Here is a 23,198-nt window from a genome sequence, read left to right as displayed (position 1 = left end):
GATATTACTATAGTCGCAAGTCGCACCAAACAAAGTCTGCAGCGGATTTGATAGCCCACGCAGTTGTAAGTGTTATGTATACGTCATAATTTCATAGAAGTTTGACGTTTAAAATGACACTCTTTCACTGCGTGGGCTATCAAAATCGCTGCAGACTTTTTACGGTCTGACTATATGTTTAAACCCAGATATAGAAATGACTCCCACACAATCTACCCATTCGGTTTTACCTATACTAAAAAACCGGCCAAGTGCGAGTCGGACTCGCACACGAAGGGTTCCGTACCATTATCTAAAAAAACGGTCACCCATCCAAGTACTGACCCCACCCGACGTTGCTTAACTTCGGTCAAAAATGACGTTTGTTGTATGGGAGCCCCACTTAAATCTTTATTTTATTATGTGTTTAGTATTTGTTGTTATAGCGGCAACAGAAATACGTCAACTGTGAAAATATCAGCTGTCTAGCTATCACGGTTCGTGAGATACAGCCTGGTGACGGACGGACGGACGGACGGACGGACAGCGGAGTCTTAGTAATAGGATCCCGTTTTACCCTTTGGGTACGGAACCCTAAAAACAAAATTTCCTAAAGAAACTCCTATGAAACAAACAAAATTTAAAAAGACATCAACGCGTGCCGACTGAACCTCATTCACTTTGATTACTATACAACACCTTATCTTAAGTACCTACTATTTAAGACTAATGCCTTGAGCATAATAACGAGGACCATCAGCATTCATCAAATCGCGCCGCACCGCGGTCACAACGAGATCGCTTACATAGGACACTTCTATGGGCATCAAAGGATTGATTGAGCCGCCTCGCGCCGCGTCCCGCCGTTTCGCTTCGGGATCGCGCGATGTTCGCCTACATAAGACGCTGCGTAAGCAAGATCCATATTTATTAAAAAACTTTCAACTTTCAAGATTCTTACAGATTCTGTCAAACAACATCCCATTTGACAGTATCTGTCAACAATAATACTTAAGTAATTTTATTTTGTACTTAACCATGACAAAATATGATCTTACACTAAATTTGACAAAAAAACTGTCAAATTTGACAGTTTGACAGATCATGTCAATATACACTGGGACACTATAACATGTCACTTTGTACCAAATATTCCCATACGAAACCCAAAAAGTCGCCCAAAAATATATAAGCACAGCGATCACTGGGGCTGCAAGTGCGTTGCCGGCCCTTAAGATGAGAAATGCAGTCTACAAAAAATTACCCAACATTGACATTTAGTACTAAACTATGACAAAATATAATACTTTACACTAAATTTGACAAAAAAATACAAATTTGACAGTTTGACAGATTATGTCAATATACATTATGCCATGTCACTTACTAAATATTACCATACACATAAATGCATGTATATAAGTGGCGTACACGAAGAGAGGCCTATACTCAGCAGTGGGCGACTGAAAGCGAAAATGATGATGATGATGATGATGATGATGATGATGATGATGATGATGATTACCATATAAATCATGACCCGAACTTACTAACCCGAAATTACAAAAAAAAAATTAATCTATGTAAAACGGTCAAGTGCGAGTCGGATTTCAATATATCCATACAAAAAAGTCATCAGCGCCTGATGGAGTTAATAGCAAAGTTTTTTCGTAAATTCGTACCTTCAGAACGATATATCTCGAAAACGGTAAGATATAAAGCAAAATGGACTTCAGTTTTGAGCTGTCGTTAGTACTATGTACTAAACGACTAATGCATTTCCGTATACATAGACCTTTTTTGGGACCGATTTGGACAAAAAAAAATCAAAAAAGGAAAAATAAAAATTTGACCCGGGTCTAAAATCTTTATTTTTAGAGCTAGAGAGATGAAAAAAAAACCGTTTCTGTAAAATTTTAATATCTTTTGTTCAACCCCAAATCCAACCATATAGTCTTGTAACTTTAATTAAAAAAAAAATAACTTTGGTCAAAAATCACGTTTGTTGTATGGGAGCCCCATTTAAATCTTTATTTTATTCTGTTTTTAGTATTTGTTGTTATAGCGGCAATAGAAATACATAATCTGTGAAAATTTCAACTGTCTAGCTATCACGGTTCGTGAGATACAGCCTGGTGACAGACGGACGCACGGACGGACGGACGGACGGACGGGCGGACGGACGGACGGACGGACGGACGGACAGCGAAGTCTTAGTAATAGGGTCCCGTTTTACCCTTTGGGTACGGAACCCTAAAAAACCATAATGTAATATTACTGAACACCAATAACAAATAAATACCTAGTACATGGATATTAAGGCTATGAAATCTACTTACAAATTATACTAAGGTAGATAGCAGGCGGTCTTGTCGTTAAGGAGCAATCTCATCCAGACACCCTTTGTGTTACTTTGAGTTTTGGGTAAACCAGAGGGGTAATACCGGGAAAACCGAAATTCGCAAATTGCGGAGATTTTTCTCTGTCACTCTAATTACGCCGTCATTGGAGTAAAAGAGAAAGATCTTTTGCGAACTTCGATTTTCCCGATTATACCCCAGAATATTCCACGATGAAAAATAACGAGCAGGAGAGTTTAAGTTATTTTTTTTTTTTTATTATACGAAGACACTGATGACCGCTTAAAAATACCGTTTAGCGGTATGTATATAGTTTATTGGACATAGAAATAAAAACACGAGAAACACAGTTACAGAGTGAATTACGTTACAATTATGATTACAATTAATTGAGACACACTTCACTTCACTTTAGTGAGTGTGAGACACACTTCACTTCACTTCGGTGAGTGTGAGACACACTTCACTTCACTTTAGTGAGTGTGAGACACACTTCTCTTCACTTCGGTGAGTGTGAGACACACTTCACTTCACTTCGGTGAGTGTGAGACACACTTCTCTTCAAATTATAAAAAAAGCCGTTTTCCGGTAATCTGAAACCAAATCATGTCGTTACTAGTTAATTTTACATTACAATAAGCAAATGCTAGTAATAACTTAAAAGCGCCGGTTCATTTTAACAAAAATATGGTGACACTGAAAAAAAAGGTTTTTTTACAAATTTATATTATGCACGTAAATACTAACAATGCGTGGGCTTTCAAAATCGCTGTAGACTTTTCTTGGTCTAACTTTAATAAGATTTCTCACATAATTAAAGCGACAGTTTACAATAATGTCTGGAACTTGTTATTCTATATTTTTTTCCTCCACTTATTGTTTTCGGGGGCCCTTGCGGATACACTTCGACCCATAGGGATCTTTTGTGCAATTACCCCCTAGAGAAGATCCGTCAACTACTCAAGAGCTTTTCCCACCATATCCATGTGTCGGATGATGGAGCTCATGGGTAGCGTTTTAAAGTCCTTTGGTTCCAGATATCCTGCTCCAAAGTCCTTCATTCTTTGTCTGGCGAGGGCGTGACATTCACACATTAAGTGTTTTACTGTCTCTTCCTCCTCGCCACACGTATACGACAATCGGTGTTGTCAGAGTGTCCCATCTTGGCCAGAGGGGCTACCGTAAAAACCGAAATTCGCAAATTGCGGGGATCTTTCTCCTTCACTCCAATGAAGGCGTAATTAGAGTGACAGAGAAAATTCCCCGCAATTTGCGAACTTCGATTTTCGCGCATAAGCCCATAACTAAGCTATTTTAGCTTATGGGCTATAAAGCCCAGTAGGGCTACCGCCGATACCGAAAATCGTCAATTGCGGGGATTTTTCTCTGTCACTCTAATTACGCCTTCATTGGAGTAAAAGAGAAAGATCCCCGCAATTTGCGAATTTCGGTTTTCGCGGTAGCCGCTCAGAATTCCTTTCTTTCCTCCAAACATTAAGTATAAGTTTACAGCCCCAGCCAAGAGACTTATACTGTTAATACATATGTAGACAGTATCATAGAATTAGTACAGTCACCTGCAATAATATGTTACGCAACGAAGGCCGCAAAAATATCTGACACGATCTTATTTGTAGAGCCATAAAAGCGTGTCACATATTTTTGCGGCCTTCGAAGAGTAACATATTATTGCAGGTGACTGTACACTTGTATTACACAAATTAAATTGTACACTTTTTGAACTATCTCTAGAATTAAACATACATATTATGTATTACTAAGTTACATTAGAGATTTAAACAAAAATCTGGTATTAACACATTCGGTGCGGCAGCGCAAAACCCAAACATACTGCCAGTGCTTTACGAGTCATATACTTCCCGTATTAAGAAAGCCAGATTTGCGGCACGACCTACATTTGCCCGTACCATGTCCTGACTTTAAAGGTCCCTACAGACCTGGATGTAATCGATTTGATCTAAAAATCATTTTGATCAATAGACTATATCCTTGTGTAGGTATATACAGCTTGTACACTCTAATAACTCATGTAAATAAGAACTGAGACGCCAATTTGCAATTATATATTAAATGCTAACAAAGACACATGTTCATTGTAAGAATAATATTGCAAAAATGAAAAGCTTGACAATGGCCGCTGCTTATATAGGTACTATTAGTTATTCTGTGGCTGAGCGCAACACTCCAGCTGCCGTCGCCCGGGTATCTGTATAAAATTCCAAAAGATATAGGCATTTTTCAAAAGCCTTATTCTTACGGGAATATAACAGTACGAGAACATAGAAAAACAACCGCCGCACCGGGGGTAAGACAAGAGCAGATAGCTGCCCCACCGGTGGAAAGTCAAATACGGTCAAATGCTTCCCGTAAAGCAGCGAATATGTTTAGTAACATAGCACTAACATAAGTAGACTTTTAAAAAATCTGATACTACGCTGTAGGGACGGCCACTTGTCTGCGAATATGTCTGCGTTTTGGACTGTAGCTATGAAGTTATTTAGTTTTTCTATTGCTCGGTATATGGGTGAAACCAATTGATCGCCAAATTAGACGTCATCTGACGCATACAGCTGCAGCCTTTAAGAGCCCTTCAACGTGCACACTAGCGCCACTGCTAAATAATCGTGATTATTTAAATTTAACGAAAGATATTAAAAAAAGGGGGCCGCTACGGACTGTATTGTGTATTTAAGTACCTTTTGAATACATCAAACTAGTTTTTATGTTGCTGGATTTGTCAATCTATGCGTCCAAAGTAAAAACGGCCGTTTTTGTTTTGAGTTCCTAGATCGACGAATCCAGCAATATAAAAACTAGTTTGATGTATTCAAAAGGTACTTAAATACACAATACAGTCCGTAGCGGCCCCCTTTTTTAAATATCTTTCGTGAAATTTAAATAATCACGATTATTTAGCAGTGGCGCTAGTGTGCACGTTGAAGGGCTCTTAACGCCTATCAACCTTCGTACATTTCAATAAGGTTTACAAAGACACGCCGCACACGGTAGGCGTGGCCAGCGGTCGGCAACAGGCGGCCCGCGGGCCGCATGCGGCCCGTGAACCTCTCACTTGCGGCGCGGAAGCCCCCTGGCTATTTTGTATTTAATATTGTCAAACAAAAAACAAACAATGTCTGATAAAGTCATACATATTAACAAAGTGCGGCCCGCGTCAACTTCCTTAACTACTATATATGTGGCCTTTGGCTGCCAAAAGGCTGCCGACCGCTGGGCGTGGCGTTTAAAAAAAGGGTTAAAAAGCGGGTTTTACTGTAACTTAACTATTTTAACTAAGTTCGTTTTTTTAGCATTAGAAATAAGGTAAACAATCTTGATGTGTCTTTTAATTGAAAAACACATTTTAAAAATAAGTTACGGCAAAAATGTAACAAATATGAATCTAATACGATCATTTATATTCTTCTGCTTTCATAAGTAATAGTTTTTGATTTTTAAAAAGCGTTCTTCAATTAAAAGACATGTCAAGATCGCTTACCTTCTTGCAAGTTCTTTCTAATGCTAAAAAAAACGAACTAAGTATACGTACCCTATCTAATTCGTGATTTAGGCATTCCCACAGTATTTGGCCTCTGGCGCATAATTTATCGTTCGCAGCCCCGTTCACTGCAAATAAACACATTTTTTAAAGTGAAAACTTCTTTAGCGGCGCTATGCGGGTCAAAATCATTCTGTGTTCGCGTCTTTCCTGTAGACATACACAAGAGTTAAGGGCTATAAAGGTTCATTTTCATATTTAACCCTTATCCTCCTTATCCTTAGGTATACAGGAGAGAAAAATGTACAGTTCAAATCAAGAGTGAACAGGCACCTTCTGGGCGAGCTCGCTCCATCGTAGGCCACGTCTACGCCTCGGCTAGTCTGTGGCCATGAGTAAGCCAAGGGGTCAACGTTTTCTGTTCTCTTTCACGACGCAGCAACTAGTATCATTTCTCTCTCCTCGCTCTTTTAAAATGCCGTTTGTCAAAAAAGGACAACCATACTGTTGACAAGGTGGACTTCAAATCAAGTGTTGCCTTTCTTGATGCGCCCAGGCTGTGTATGTGTGCGTAAAAGCGTATATGTGTGCTCTTTTAGGGATGTGAAAAGTCGATATTAATCATGTTATATATCGATAAACGCTACACAGCGGAACGAAATAGCGATTAATTGAAGCTTCAATATCTTCGTTAAACATAAACATAATTGAAATGCTAAAATGGATAATGAATATATTATAATATAATAATATAATTCAATTATTGCGGAACACCTATTTTAGGAGGTATTTATGTATTTTAATTAAATATCTGAACTTTCCCTTGGTTCCCTGCTGAGGCGTGACTATAAAATTGTGATCTGATAACCACAATAAAGAATAAAAGCGTTTTTGGTCATTTTAGGTATCGTTAAGCCTTTGAAGTAAAATTAAAATTGCAAGAAATGTCGATAGTTTATCGATATGACTTTATCGACATGGCTACAGCAACGTGGGCCTCATTGTTAATCGTACACTAAACAAAAGTGGCAACAGTGACAGCTCGCTGAGACACCGTCTTTATATATTATTAAGTCTATGGAGTAAGCCCATTCATAATAAAAAAAAAAGTTCGCGCGAACACGCTAGTTTTCTCTCCTGTGGGCAATAGTTGGCATGTAAGTAATGATTTTATCATAGTTCTCTAAATAAAAGGAGGACCTTTTCACGTGGATAAGGGTTAAATAAGAAAATTAACCTTTATAGCCCTTAACTGTTGTGTATGTCTACAGGAAAGACGCGAACACAGAATGTTTTTGACCCATGCACTTTTTGTGATGGGGAAAAAAATGTTAAACTCGTAACAGGTGTCACATGACAAGACCGTAAGGGGCTATTCATAAATTACGTCATTTCAAATTAGGGGGGGGGGGGGCCTGGACATCGGATGACGGTAGCATTAAGTAGGAGGAAATGGGGTCATTTGAAGGATGATTATATGGGGGGGGGGGGGTCAAAAATCGATGACGTAATTTATGGACAGCCCCTAAGACGTAAGACGGACACGTGACCTGATCGAAAAACAACAATTACAATTGAGTTTTTCTTTATTGATTTAAATGCCATCTAGTGAGTTTCCCTCTAACTGGTACTAATATAACTCGAGTACTAACAGTGATATGCTTAGGGGTTTCAAGTAATGCGACGAATTAACGCTAGATGTCGTTAAGCTCAATTATACATAGTGCTGCAGACATTCATTGAGTTTTGACTTCTGCCGGCACTCCCGGAGTGCAAACCGTTGTTTTTTTAATTTTTTAATATTACATAGTGACACAGTACTACTTCAGTACCTATTTTACGAGACTTATGGAACTGTACTGCAGATACGGTCAATATTAATCATAAAATGATACGTAATATCCATATATCCAACGGGAAATATCTCTTTAACCCTTTTACTGCGCCTTTTCATCAGTTGGTATAGTTTGTTTACCTTTTCATACAAAACTATATCTGTGACTCATCACAAGGGAGTTTTGTTATTAAAAGTGTAAATAAATATATTTACCACGGTAGCATTCTTCAGCGATCTGTCTTGCTTGTTTTTCGGTGAGCAATCCTATGTCCACAGGGAACTTCATCCAGTCTATCACTCTACTCTCGTCGTACCGCCCTGTGGCTGATAACTGCAAAGTACAAGCTTTGTACAAGCTATAAATCCTCCCTCCCCCCCTAAATCGCAAATCCTCGTAAATCGCGTATAGCAATTGATGAGCATTATTACTAATGATAGATGTTAACATTTTTTTTTCTAATATAAGAGAGTAGAGACTGCACGATCCCACAGTCAAACCGTGTAAACTGTTTTGTGGGACACTGTAATTGTATAAGATGTATATTTTTATGTTAATAAATAAAAATTAATAAAAATTAATTAAATAATATAAGAAGCTAGAAGCAAATGAGTCAAACAGAAAACTGTGTTACGTCTTTCCTGTAGACATACACAAGAGTTAAGGGCTATAAAGGTTAATTTTCTTATTTAACCCTTATCCACGTGGAAAGGTCCTCCTTTTATATAGAGAACTATGATAAAATCATTACTTACATGCCCACAAGCTGTTAACTATTGCCCAGCTTGTGGGCATGTAGGTAAGTAATGACTTTATCATAGTTCTCTGAATAAAAGGAGGACCTTTTCACGTGGATAAGGGTTAAATAAGAAAATTAACCTTTATAGCTCTTAACTTTTGTGTATGTCTACAGGAAAGACGCGAACACAGTTTTGTGTTTGACCCAAATACGTGGGCCATACTGAAAGATTCTGATATACCGGGTGTGGCCTGTAATACGAGCAAATAATTAAAACAGAGATTGTACTCCTCAAACGGTGACACTTTTGTTAAACAACTTTATAAATTATGAAGTATTTAGACTCCCTATTTTTCATACAAAATAAATATTATCTTCAATGGACGCCACCGCCACGCCATATCATTGTGATTGACGTTGTCACGCCTTAAACATAACAAAATTCGCGATGCATTGCGTCTTAGAATAAACTTTAAAGTGTATTAAAAATCAAACCACAAGTTATTTTTAAAAGTCGCTGAACAAATATTGGTCAATATGAGGAGTACAGCCTACAGTTAAATTTTTTGCTCATATTACAGGCCACACCCGGTATGAGACGAATTATTTTTTTCCAAGTGGCCAGTCCAGGAATTTTCAGTAAGCCCTAAGTATGTAAATTTTTGACTATATTGTAACTAGTGCGAGTGAGACATAATAGTGTTTTTTAGACCATTATGAAATTCAATCATAAAGTGGCCATTATGCACTTTTGCAGCTACATCCGTGATATACGTTAATGTGTTGATCATCAAAACTTACAACTCCCATTTTGTTGAACAGACATCCCAATATACAGCCAAATTTCGTTTTGCGGCATTCAATGATAATCGCGTACCAGCTTTCCAGGCCCGGTTCCTTAAAATAACGGGGTAATAATTAATAATATAGAGGGTGTGTCTGACCTTGGGGCTTTAAATCCAGGGCTCGATTCTACTCGCTAAACTGAGCTACTTTTATTATGGCACCAACCCCGAAATCCCGAAAAAGAATTTTACTTTTTCATAAATTTTGGCTGATGATCAGGCGGCGTAGCACGGTCGCGTTTTTATCCCTTGTCGCCATGCCTGTCACGTTCTAACAAGTACGTGAGTGCGAAAGGGACGCGCATAGTGATAGCAGATAAAAATGGAACCGTGCTGCGCCGGCACGGTGTCTATGGAAAAGCCAAAAAAATTTCCCCGATTTTAGGGTTGGTCCCATAGGTAGCAAAAGTAACTCAGTTTAGCGAGTAAAATCATGCCCTGAATTTAAAGCCGCATGGTCAGGCACACCATGTAGATCTCTAGGGACTGGCTTCACGGGCAATAATAATGAGGCATGACAGGGGCCAGTACAGCGGTGTGACACCGCTACAACGCGATTGGTTGATGAGTTCGCATCACGCGCGCTATTGGTCGCAACTAGTTGCGTTAGACTGCACGATTGGCTGGAATTCGTGAGTAACACCTGAACTAATACCATTTTTAGTGCCCCATTAGCCCGTTCTTAGATATTATACGTCAATGGAAATAATTAATAACGGGGAAGTTATCGACTTCACTGGTAACCGAAGAGCTGGCAGCTTTCTCGCTCAACGTATTAGCTTCGCAATACAGCGGGGAAATGCTGCCAGCGTCCTCGGCACCATGCCAAAGGAACCCAATTTCTTGGACGTATTTTTATTTAATTTTATTTTATTTAGTATTCGTTTTATTTTATACATAAGTTAGTTTATTTTTCTTTTTAATGTTTGTATCTACCTTATAAATAAAAATTTAAATTTTTACTTAGAATCGCAAGCTCGTTTGGAGATCCTCATAGATGAAAAAATAGTTATTTACGATACAAGTGCGGAAAAGAGGAAATTCGAAACGAGTGTTTTAAATCGACACGAGTTGCGAATTACCTATTCGCCCGTGTATCGTACAACGTTTTACAGTACATAATATGGCCCTTTAAACTTTTGACATGTGCACGAAAAGTGCTATTTCTCGCACTAGTGCGGAAAAATAGGACCATTATGTACTGTAAAGTGCTTTGAGATTGCTATGTCCAATACGTTACCCTTCTTGTTTCATTTTCAGTTCCGGCTTCGATTTCTTTGACCTATTGACATAAAATATATTTATTTACGCAAACCAAATTTCAAATCAATCCGACCATTCAAAATAGGGGTGAAAATCTATTTAGAAATTATATTAATTTCTACTATTTTAAATAAATAAATAAAATTACAGGACATTCTTACACAGATTGACTAAGTCCCACAGTAAGCTCAAGAAGGCTTGTGTTGTGGGTACTCAGACAACGATAAATATAATATACAAATACTTAAATACATAGAAAACAACCATGACTCAGGAACAAATATCTGTATCATCATACAAATAAATGCCCTTACTGGGATTCCAACCCAGGACCATCGGCTTCGCAGGCAGGGTCACTACCCACTAGGCCAGACCGGTCGTCCCGGTCGGTCGGTATTTTATGTCGTACTATAAGGCCCCCCTCCACATCTGGCGTCTTTCGAGCGTCGGCGTCGGTCCAGCGCTATGGAAAATGACGTCGCTGCGCAGTTGCGTCGACGTTGCGTCGACGTCGGCCATAGAATTGTAGACGCCGACGCTCGAAAGACGCCAGATGTGGGGGGGCCCTAAGCGGGTTTTCTGTAACTTAGCTACGTACCTTAGCTGTTTCTGTAACTATGCACAATTCCACTTGTTCACCTCTTTTGCAGCCGGGATATACAATATTGTTCACTGTAAATAAGCACAATATTGAATAAAACTCTGTAAACGTAGTCTTAGAGGATATAACCAACGGAGACGCCATGTCTATAATTTTCGGTACAAAATAGTCTGCCGTTTTTTGCGGGGGAGGGGCACATCAAATGTATACGTAACGTCAAAATAGCCATGTCAGATAAACGTTAGTCCATACATGTGGTTGACATGCCGTTGACCATTGGCCGCCTATTTTCGACAGAGGGGAACGCCTGTTAATGACCACTCCGTTGGTTATATTCTCTAAGAACGTAGTACATCGCGTAATAAAGGTATAATTAATTAAAAATTTGAAATCCGTTAACTGTTAACAGTTTTAATTCATGAAATAGAAGTCCGTCTTAAGGCGTATCCAGATTAGTCAAGTTTTCGCCAATCTGATAAAATTGCCCGATCGAATCGACGTGCGGACACAAACGCTAATTTGGCTCGCCGAAGTCAACCGCCGATAATGACCGATATTACCGATAAAATGAGGTGCGGACGCAAGAATACCAATTTGTGACGCCAGTTTTTTCGTGCTGGGGTTTCATTTTTTATTTTAGAGTGCTCTAATATCACCATAAATCATATCATCCGCGTTTTCGGGGTTGGTTCCATAGTAAAAGTTGCTCAGTATGACCTAAACATTAATCGGGTCTCTTTCTTTGCCTTTCGTTCTAAAGCCTCCTCCACACTCGTGCGCGAATCGCGGCGCGAAGCCGCGATTCTCGCGCATAGTCTGGAGGGGGCTTAATACATACTGTATAAAGGATGATTTACGTTAGACCGGGCCGGAGCTTACGGCGCAGCGTTTTCTATGGAAAGCATCACGTGATCGCCTGTCATGTCATAGAAAATGTTAACTTGTGTAGTTAACAGCGTCATCTATCTCACCTCTTGCGTACTTTATCGAGCCTAGAATCCCTAGATGGCTTAATGATCTACATAAACGTACCTACTTAGTTCCCTACAAACTTATCTGCTTTGCCTAAAGGTTGACTGGTAGAGAATGCCTTATGGCATTAAGTTCGCCTTTTGTACAGTGTATTTCCTTATGTGCAATAAAGATTAAATAAATAATAAATAAAGTGCATAGGTGGCGCTGTAATTAGTTTTAATTATTTTAGGTTAGCTAATTTGTAACGTACTCATGACACTTTTCCAATATACACCGTAAGAAGCACACGCTGTTTTGTCTCCAACTCCCTCAAGATCCTCCAACCTTCGCCCACGTGCCATCAGAAAAGTAAGCGCCAGAATCTTCGGCCCGGACACGGCCCGGTCTAACGTGAGTCAAGGATGACTCACGTCAGACCGGGCCGTGTCCGGGCCGGAGCTTCCGGGGCATCGTTTTCTATGGAAAGCGTCACGTGATCACCTGTCATGTCATAGAAAAGTAAGCGCCGGAAGCTCCTGCCCGGACACGGCCCGGTCTAACGTGAGTTATCCTTCATCCTTTAATATGTAATATATTTACCGCGGTTGCATGCTGCAGCAATTTGGACGGCTTGGCCTTGAGTGATTAGTCCATCAAATATGGAAATCTTCATCCATTGTAGCATTTTACTCTCCACATACAAATTGTCGTTATCTAGCTGTAAAGTACAAGTTCGATATTAATCGATATTAGTCGCCGCGAGCACTCGAGCCTGAGGAAGGACCCCCGACGGGCCCGAAACATGTCGCCAATAGCGACTAAAAATTCAAGTGAGTGAAACCGTTTTCGTATAAACAATTTAAAGTACAAGTTGTACAAGCTATAAGAAGCTAGATGCAATATGCCAATTTATGACTATACTGTAATTAGTGCGAGTGAGATATAAGCCTATAGCTTTATCCTCTCTTTCGGACCGTTTTCTCTATTGTAGGCAGATAATTCAAACGTCAGATAGGTGAGTGAAATTATTGAAATAAACTCACATGTTTAAACACGGCAACCACATAATAGAGATTAAAAAAACCGGGCAAGTGCGAGTCGGACTCACGCACGAAGGGTTCCGTACCATAAAGCAAAAAACAAAGAAAAAAAAAAGCAAAAAAAAAACGGTCACCCATCCAAGTACTGACCACTCCCGACGTTGCTTAACTTTGGTCAAAAATCACGTTTGCTGTATGGGAGCCCCACTTAAATCTTTATTTTATTCTGTTTTTAGTATTTGTTGTTATAGCGGCAACAGAAATACATCACCTGTGAAAATTTTAACTGTCTAGCTATCACGGTTCGTGAGATACAGCCTGGTGACAGACGGACGGACGGACGGACGGACGGACGGACGGACAGCGAAGTCTTAGTAATAGGGTCCCGTTTTACCCTTTGGGTACGGAACCCTAAAAAAGATAGGCAATCTAATAGATTCTTGTTGTATTAAGTTGTATACTTTCCATTGGAACTTATCTCGTTCGGCAAACACTCAGACAACACGGTGAAATTTAACACAAAATTGTTCACCATACCAACCCGAAAAAATATTAAATGTTAGATCTCAAATAAAAACAAACCAAATCAAATCCAAATTAATGTTATTTTAAATTTATCATTTAAAAGTCAATTCTACCAGCAAACATAAGAAAACAACTCAAAATTTGTATTTAATTACTTTGCCTCACATGAGTCACATGTGAATAAAATGCAACTTTGCTATCAGTTTTTGAAGTGCAAAGTAAGCCTTTCCGAACTGGTGTGGTGAAAATGACATTGCTATTCGGTTCTATGTACGGAGACCTGCTAAAGTGCATACCCACTTTATTGAATTCAATGAAGTGGCCATACACTTTTGTATTTGGATGTGATAAAAAGTACAATAAAAACTTACAACTTCCATGGTCTTATACAAACATAGCACCTTACAACCATAATATTCAGTATTCTCAGCGTTAGCTTTGGAGGCGCAGTCAGTATTTAAAAGGTCCCATTTTTTCTTTAGTTTGTCGATTTCCTTGAAATAACCGGGAAATTAGTAAGCGAGAGTTAATAGAAACCTATATACCTAAATCAGGGGTCTCCAAACCCCGGCCCGCGGGCCAAATCCGGCCCGCAACGCGTTCCAATCCGGCCCGCCGACACCCAAAGCGAGAGCCCACTGTCCGGCCCGCGGGAGCCAGGGCTATAACCGCGAAAATCGAAATTCTCAAATTGCGGGCATTTTCTCTGTCACTCTAAATACGCCTTCATTGGAGTAAAAGAGAAAGATCCGCGCAATTTGCGAATTTCGGTTTTCGCGGTAGCCGCTCTGGCTCCAAGGGTCCAGCATTCATTGAGAGTGGAACTGTTTCTTACAGCAGTAACCAAACACCCTCCCCCGGCCACAGAATAAATAATAGTACTAGGTACAGAAGACTCACTCTCTAACAAAACGCGTCTGTTACGTTCAGCATAGATATGGCCGCTAGGTGGCGACAGCGCCACGCGCGGCTTATGGCAAACCCGAATCCCGAATTGGGGTCGAATGGATGGAGTTTCAGCTACCTGTAGCAAAGCGACGAAATCGCGGAGTGAGCTACGCCTGTCCCGGCGCAAAAACCGACGGCGGCCCGCTCGAAAGTTTCTGAGGCGCAATATGGCCCTGCCTCCGCTAAAAAAGTTTAGAGACCCCGTCCTAAATATATGCCTGAGCGGCTACCACGAAAACCGAAATTCGCAAATTGCGGGGCATTTTTCTCTTTTACTCCAATGAAGGCGTAATTAGAGTGACAGAGAAAAATCTCCGCAATTTGCGAACTTCGATTTTCGCGGTTCCCTGATATATGGAAGATGCGCAGAGGGTTATTTATTATGACTCAAGTCTCGGTACAAAAAGTACTGAGGTTGACTGAAGCAGCTTGACAAATACGAACGTTTCCGAGAAAATACGATGGAAAACACTGAAAACAGGCACCTTCTGGGCTAGCTCGCTCCATCGTAGGCCACGTCTACGCCTCGGCTAGTCTGTGGCCATGAGTAAGCCCATTCATAAAAAAAAAAAAAACAATTATACACTAGGTACATCTGTAATTGATAGATGAAAGAAGTGTTTATTTTCAATCTGTTACCTTTTTTTCCCTTTCCGTTTCGTTCATATTTCGATATAATAATATCTAAAAACATAAAATATATTTAAGCATGGGATAAAAAATCTACAACATACAAAATGTACAGATGACTGGATGGTCCCTAAAGCTGGAAACAAATTATCGGACGCGGCTGACGGACGCGGCTGACGGGCGCGACATAAAAGTGTGCACAGTGTTCGGGACGTGGCTTGCGGACGCGCAACAACGCTTAGTCCACAAAGAACTGTAGACGAAGAAACATGCATTTTTGTTCCTTTAATTTGAGATTATACAGTAATTCCATGTTGCGAACACACTCGATAATTATTTCCTCCATTTTTACCGTACGCACGTCCAAGCTCTCGCGTAATCCGCGTCCTTCTGGCGCAGTGACGCGTCCCGCACCCCGTGCATACTACTGCATACCGTCCGCGGACGTTTTCGGCTGACAGGAACATCCAGCGCGCCAGATTTCTGTCGGACGTCCGAAGGCTCAAGGTCAGCACAAGGTTACGTCCACGGCTTACCTCCGATAGTTTGCACAGTTCAGTGTATATTCATTATCTAGATACCTATAAGTCACGGCTGTGAGCCGCGTCCGTCAGCCGCGTCCGATAATTTGTTTCCAGCTTAAAACAAACTTTGAATACCTTACTTATTCGATACCTATACCTACCAACGTTGCTAGGCAAATCGTCAAACGTTGAGGTTTGAACTAGAGATGCAACGGATAGTTGTTTGGCCGGATACCGGATACCGGATATTTCGGCCTGACCATCGGCCGAATATCCGGTATCCGGCCGTCGAATATTCAGCCAGCGGAACTATACCTACATTCCGGTTTTACAGGTGCGCATTCTGCAGGTTTGACCTGTTTCCTAGTGAACGTTCGCGCGGACACATTTCTAGGTTCGAAATGAGTGCGCGTGCAAGTCAGTGGTATGTTTAAATTGTTTTAAAATAATAAATAAGTATGATTATGATCAAGACTGTTTCTTAAATCCAATTAGTTTACTCCGAAATCAAGCAATTTTACTACACTGAGAGAAAAATCATCACCAGGATTTAAAAAACAGTTCTGTACTGGGGGAAAAAATGAAGTTTTAGTAATAATTATGGACGTTTCACTATTTCTGTAAAGTTTATTTATTTCTACAAACAGCTCAGTAATCCCAAATATAATTTCAACAAACAGATAAAAGAAATTGCAAGAACTAATAGAAATTGCAAAAGTCAATTTGTTCCTATTAGTTGACTCTCCTTGTCCCCGGATTAAGTTTATTTTTGTAACTCTAAGTGTGTTTTTGTTGTACTTTTCTCTCAGTGTATCCGGTATCCGGCCGGATACCTACCGGATAGTGACCGAATATCCGGTGCATCTCTAGTTTGAAGTATATGGCGGATGCGTTATGGCGAGAAAACTGTTGTATGGAGTTACGACTCTTTCTTTACTTATATTATTATTACAAACTTTTATTTACTTTCACCTGTCCCATTGTCGGTCTGTCTGTAATCAAATCTTGCAAGTTAAATTTGATCCACTTCTCGGTTTCCGATTGAGCTGAAATTTTGCATGCATGTATAAATCGGATGACAATGCAATATTATGGTACCATCGAGCTGATCTGATGATGGAGACAGGAGGTGGCCATAGGAACTCTGTGATGAAACAACGCAACGCAACCTAATTGTGTTAGGGTTTTTTTTAGAATTGTCTCGATGAGTATTAGTTGTCTGTCGTAAGAAAAGTACAGTCAGCGAGAAAAGCTTGTACCAAAAATGTAATTTTTGCCTAAAACTTATTATTCTATGCTATAACTTAGCTTCGTACTTACATCATTTAGTTCTGCAGTGAAGCAATTTTTCACTTGTTCACCGAAATGGCACAGTGCGCCTTCATTTGCATTGTTGGAACTTGGTACTGTAAATAAACACAATTACATACTTTATTGAAATCGGTTACTGCGATAGTTACTCATGAAATATAATTTTTCACCACTATTGAACAATCTTCCGTCTGCTCTCGTGTAGATGGATTCCTTGCTGCGTGTCACCAAAAGCAACCTTAAGCAAAAAAAAATGCCGAATAGTGTTGGCGCTAGGACGCAGCCTTGACGCACTCCTCTTTGCATTTCAAACGCGTCGGATGCTTGACCATCAAATACAACTGACTTGAGCCCTTCACGCCGTCGTGAAAAGATTTTGTCAAGTTCAGAAGCTCCGGGGGACATCCAATTTTCTCAAGTGCAGCGTAAAGCCCCTCCCTACTGACCGTATCGAAAGCCTTGTTCAGGTCAACGAAAGCGATAATAAGGGGTGTGTTCTGATAGCAAAGTTGCTTTTATTCACATGTGAGGCAAAGTAATCAAATGCAAATTTTGAGTTGCTTTCTTATGTTTTCTGGTAGAATTAACTTATAAATGGTGATTTTGGATGATAGATATATAAAAACATTCATATGGATTTGATTTGGTTTGATTTTGTTTGATATTTTACATTTAGTATTTGCTTCGGGTTGGTGTGGCGAAAAATTTTGTTTCACTCGGGGACAAATTTTGTTTAACCGTCGTGCTTTAAAACCCTCGCAACGCTCAAGATTCCATTTCTCGAACCACTCGCTAAGCTCGTGGTTAAATTTTGAAATCTTTCGCTCGCTCGGGTATCAATATTAGCAAGAGCGGTACCTTTAAGTTTTCATTTGTGCAATAAAGTTTAAATAATAGTTATTTGTTTTACAAGGGGGCAAAGTTGTTGTTTAACCGCTCGTGCTAATATTGATACCTGAGCAAGCGAAAGATTCCAAAATGGTTCGAGAAATGGAATCTTGAGCGTTGCGAGGGTTTCAAAGCACGAAGGTTTTTAAACAAAATTTGCTCCCGAGTGAAATACAAAATTTTTCACCACACCAAATATTAAATGTAAAATATCAAACAAAATCAAATCCAAATGAGTGTAATTAAACATTTATCATCCAAAATCAACATTTAAAATTCAATTCAACCAGCAAACATAAGAAAACAAATCAAAATTTGCATTTCATTACTTTGCCTCACATGTGAATAAAATGCAACTTTGCTATCAGTTCTTGAAGTGCAAAGTAAGCCTTTCCGAGCTGGTGTGGTGAAAATATATTTACTTCGTTCGGTGCACGCTGCTGCTATTTGGTTGGCTTCATCTTGTGTGAGTATTTCTATATCTACTGGGAACTTCAACCATTCCAGCATTCTGTTCTCCTGGTAGGTTAGAACGCCTTTGTCGGCTTTTACCTGCAAAGTACTAGCTATAGTGCGTCAAGCAAATCTTGTCAGTAGCAATGTAAAGCAAACTAAAGAAGGGCAACACTCAAAGAGTAGTATTGCGCTAAGAAAAGCAGCAATGTACAATGTACATCGAACCAAAACTTTTTTTTCCGCTGAGCGCGCCTTGTCACGTACGTCAATTCAAATTGTCACTCGCGGATTCTCTATTGAAAATGTTTGAAATTGTTATTAATAGGTATGGACGGACAATTTAAAAGCGGTGTGTGATGTTGATAAAAATGATTAACTAATTTGAAGATCTCAAAATAAAATTGTAAGTGGACTTATGCCGTTAAACAAGAATGTATGAATAAAATCATTGCTTCAGCAGGTAGATGTCCTACTGGATTTTCATATTTTATTAGATTTCTCAGTTGGCACTGTAGGCATTGTAGGCACCTTAGCTTTAATTAAGCACAGTCTTATTTAATATATTGGTATTTAATGGTGACACAGCAGAAATATCTCTTGAAATAGAATCGATTCAGAATGTAAACATTGTAAACCATTTGTAAACAAACAAGATGGTGGCTGTCATTCGCGATCCAGATAAAACACAGATGACACGCGATTTTCGAATTATTCGAACACAGTGTTGCTAACCCGCGATTTTTCAAATTTGCCGCCGTTTGCTGCTGACAAGATTTGCTTGACCCAGTATATAAGAAATTATTTTTATTTTATTTAGTTAAATTTATTATACTAGAAGTTACAACTTTTTTGTTACATACAATGCTCCACAAAACTACATTTCAGTGTTGCCAACTGGGATTTTGAAAAAATGCTAGACTAATGTCTAGATTATGCCAAAGATTTTTGAAATATGCTAAAAATAATGCTAAAAGTTAACTTGAAATTAGATACTTAAAACACATACATTTTCCAAGTTTGCCGCCTTTTTCTACTGACAAGAATTGCTTGACCAACTTTATATAGTCCGTAGACGTCCATCCGTCCACAAAAGTCAAAATTCATATGAAAATATGAACCACATAAGGCGATGGCGCATATTGTTGCTGCCAAGTTGGTGCGAACTTGGCTTAGACTAAATTATGCTAAAAAATATGCCAGATGCTAAATGGAAAATTTTGGTGCCAAAGCAAGTGAAAATATGACAGATCTGGCATCATTTATGCCAAGTTGGCCACACTGCAGTACATTTAGTTTGACTGTGGAGTCTTAGTATACTATAATACTATACTTAATTAAATTTAAAAATTAGAATCGGTTTACATTCGTAGTTGAGATAGGTCGTTATATCATGAATAGTCGCCCCAATAAAAGTCTGCAGCGGATTTGATAGCCCGCGCAGTGTAAGTGTTATTTCATAGTCATAATTTCATAGACGTTTGACGTTTAAAATGACACTTGCACCGCGTGGGCTATCAAAATCGCTGCAGACTTTTTACGGTATAACTCTATAGAAACAATATGCCAATTTATGACAATACTGTAGCCACAGAAGAAATAAAGTAACTACCGTCAGGCGTGTCTCACTCCGCGATTTCGTCGCTTTGCTACAGGTAGCTAAAAGTTCATCCATTCGGCCCCAATTTTGGGGTTTGCCATAAGCCGCGGGTGGCGCTGTCGCCACCTAGCGGCCATATCTGTGCTGATCGTAACAGACGCGTTTTGTTATGAGAGAGTGGGTCTTCTGTACTTAGTACTATTATTTATTCTGTGCTACCGTACAGAAAGGATAGTTCCTACAAACCTGAAGTTTGACAGCGGATCTGAATCATGCTAGGTATATATCCCTTTCTAATATGTGGCACTATCCCTTTCGGCTATTTAGGGTTGTCAAAATTCAAGTGATTAGGTATCTTATCTGTGGTAGTGCATGCAAAAGGAAGTCAAGTGGTGCCAACCAATGCTGAGCCGACCAGTGCTATAGCCTATAACCGCGAAAATCAAAGTTCGCAAATTGCGGGGATTTTTCTCTGTCACTCTAATTACGCCTTCATTGGAGTAAAAGAGAAAGATCCCCGCAATTTGCGAACTTCGGTTTTCGCGGTAGCCGCTCAGAGCCGAGTTCGACCGAAGTCAGGAGTGTCTCCCCACTGCTGTAATGGCTCCTCTACACGATAGGCCAACTCCGGCCACTCCAAGGGACGCATTTATGCGTTAAAGGGAGCAAGAGCTATCTCATTCTACCGCATGGCTGCGTCCCTTGGAGTCGCCGGCGCTGGCCCATCGTGTAGAGGCCCCATAACCTGCTATTGAGACTCGAGACAATCTTCCGTCACAGAATAAATAATAGTACTAGGTACAGAAGACTCACTCTCTAACAAAACGCGTCTGTCACGATCAGCACCGATATGGCCGCTAGGTGGCGACAGCGCCACGCGCGGCTTATGGCAAACCCCAAAATTGGGGTCGAACGGATGGACTTTTAGCTACCTGTAGCAAAGCGACGAAATCGCGGAGTGAGCCACGCCTGCTTCCGTGATAAAAAAACCGGGCAAGTGCGAGTCGGACTCGCGCACGAAGGGTTCCGTACCATAATGCAAAAAAAAAGCAAAAAAAAAAACGGTCACCCATCCAAGTACTGACCACTCCCGACGTTGCTTAACTTTGGTCAAAAATCACGTTTGTTGTATGGGAGCCCCATTTAAATCTTTATTTTATTCTGTTTTTAGTGTTTGTTGTTATAGCGGCAACAGAAATACATCATCTGTGAAAATTTCAACTGTCTATAGCTATCACGGTTCGTGAGATACAGCCTGGTGACAGACGGACGGACGGACGGACGGACGGACAGCGAAGTCTTAGTAATAGGGTCCCGTTTTACCCTTTGGGTACGGAACCCTAATTACCATCAAAACTTACAATTTCCATCTTCTCGAAGACACACCATGTAAAACATTGCGGTTCTTGCTCTCGGCACTCCACAAATATCCAATTCCATATTTTAATTAACTCTTCCTGCGCCTTAAATTAACCGGGAAATAATTAGTAGGTAATAAGTGAGAGCCCAAGCCCTCTCGCGCATGAGAGGAGGCCTGTGCCCAGCAGTGGGACGTATATAGGCTGAGATGATGATGATGATGAATAAGTGAGAAACCTTTACCTGCAAAAAATGCTTGGGCCGTTTAAATTACCACTCTATGGAGATTGGAATAAGATTCAAAATGAACTGATGGGGAAACATCTAGGAAACCTGTGTGGTCTATGAGTCTTACGGTTACTAAGTGCCGGCAAGTCGAACGCTACAGAACCAGTCTAAAATGTAGCATTGAGATGCGTAACAAAGGCGCGTTATCGGAGAGCACACTTACACTGGTTTTTTGAGCGTTGGACTAGCCCGCGCTCAGGTGCCAATTAATAGTTATTTGTTTTACAAGGGGGCAAAGTTGTTGTTTAACCTCTCATGCTAATATTGATACCCGAGCAAGCGAAAGATTCCAAAATTGAACCACGAGCGTAGCGAGTGGTTCGAAAAATGGAATCTTGAGCGTTGCGAGGGTTTCAAAGCACGAGGGTTAAACAAAATTTGCCCCCGAGTGAAACACAAAATTTTTCACCACACCAACCCGAAGCAAATATTAAATGTAAAATATCAAAGAAAATCAAATCCAAATGAATGTTATTATATATTTATCATCCAAAATCATCATTTAAAAGTCAATTCTACCAGCAAACATAAGAAAACAATTCAAAATTTGCATTTGAATACTTTGCCCCACATGTGAATAAAATGCAACTTTGCTATCAGTTTTTGAAGTGCAAAGTAAGCCTTTCCGAGCTGGTGTGGTGAAAAATTACTTACGCACAAACCATGTAGGTAAGTACAGGGATGGATTACGATTGAAACATTTGGGATGGATTTATGATAGACTAGCTTTTGCCCGCGACTTCGTCTGCGTGGAATTAGTACCAGCAGCTAGAGTACCTATGTACAGCGCCTGGATAAAATCTTACAGCAATTCGAGCATAATATGCTTAATTGTTTACACCAATTAACAGGCACTTCATTAATTTTCTCATTTCCACCCCCTTTTCACCCTCTTTAGGGATGACTTCTGACAAAAATTTTTTTTTATCTTATCTATCTCTATGCCAAATTTCAACTAAATCGGTTCAGCGGTTTAAGCGTGAAGAGGTAACAGACAGACACACTTTCGCATTAAAATATTAGTATGGATGGATGTGTATTTATTTTACTTACAGAACAAAAAATAAAGACGTTCCCCAACAAAGTCGCGATTACGCCGATGACGACGTAGCGCGCAGTTACCATTTCCGAATACCTTCGAAAATGTCACTGCAATTGAAGGTATAAAGGGGCCCACTGATTAACAGTCCGCCGGACGATATAGTCAGACCGTAAAGTCTGGTCTGCAGCAATTTTGATAGCCCACGCAGTGCAAGTGTCATTTTAAACGTCAAAGACGACAAACTTCTATGAAATTATGACGTATAAGTAAATAACACTTACGCTGAATAGGCTATCAAATCCGCTGCAGACTTTTATTGGTGCGACTATATTGCCCTGTCAGATAAAAGCAAAATTTGACAGCTCGGAACAACTGGCAGGCTGATATCGTCCGGCGAACTGGTAATCTGTGGGTCCCTATATACTTACGCTACGTCTTACGTAGGCGAACAACGCGCGAACGCGGCGCGGCGCGGCGCGGCGAAATCAATCCTTTGA

The 23,198-nt window shown here is 40.0% G+C and overlaps 1 protein-coding gene and 1 long non-coding RNA gene across 2 annotated transcripts; both read right to left on the bottom strand.

The window, feature by feature from the left end:
• Positions 1-2,625: 2,625 nt before the first annotated feature.
• LOC134676540 (uncharacterized) lies at positions 2,626-9,334 on the bottom strand. Its single transcript, XR_010099950.1, has 5 exons — positions 9,232-9,334; positions 7,907-8,024; positions 5,908-5,984; positions 2,862-2,932; positions 2,626-2,743 (listed from the first exon to the last, which is right to left on the bottom strand). It is a non-coding gene; the product is annotated as an uncharacterized LOC134676540 (long non-coding RNA).
• A 1,138-nt stretch (positions 9,335-10,472) lies between these two features.
• LOC134676487 (uncharacterized) lies at positions 10,473-22,804 on the bottom strand. Its single transcript, XM_063534871.1, has 9 exons — positions 22,713-22,804; positions 21,374-21,475; positions 18,382-18,511; positions 17,081-17,166; positions 15,246-15,290; positions 14,030-14,152; positions 12,694-12,811; positions 11,137-11,210; positions 10,473-10,557 (listed from the first exon to the last, which is right to left on the bottom strand). The coding sequence occupies exons 1-9, from the start codon at positions 22,782-22,784 to the stop codon at positions 10,498-10,500; spliced, it is 810 nt and encodes a 269-aa protein (XP_063390941.1). The 5' UTR covers positions 22,785-22,804; the 3' UTR covers positions 10,473-10,497.
• Between the last annotated feature and the right edge of the window lie 394 nt (positions 22,805-23,198).

Source organism: Cydia fagiglandana, chromosome 24 (assembly GCF_963556715.1).
Source record: "Cydia fagiglandana chromosome 24, ilCydFagi1.1, whole genome shotgun sequence".
NCBI classification, from domain to species: domain Eukaryota; kingdom Metazoa; phylum Arthropoda; class Insecta; order Lepidoptera; family Tortricidae; genus Cydia; species Cydia fagiglandana.
This window is presented reverse-complemented; position numbering and strand designations above follow the sequence as displayed.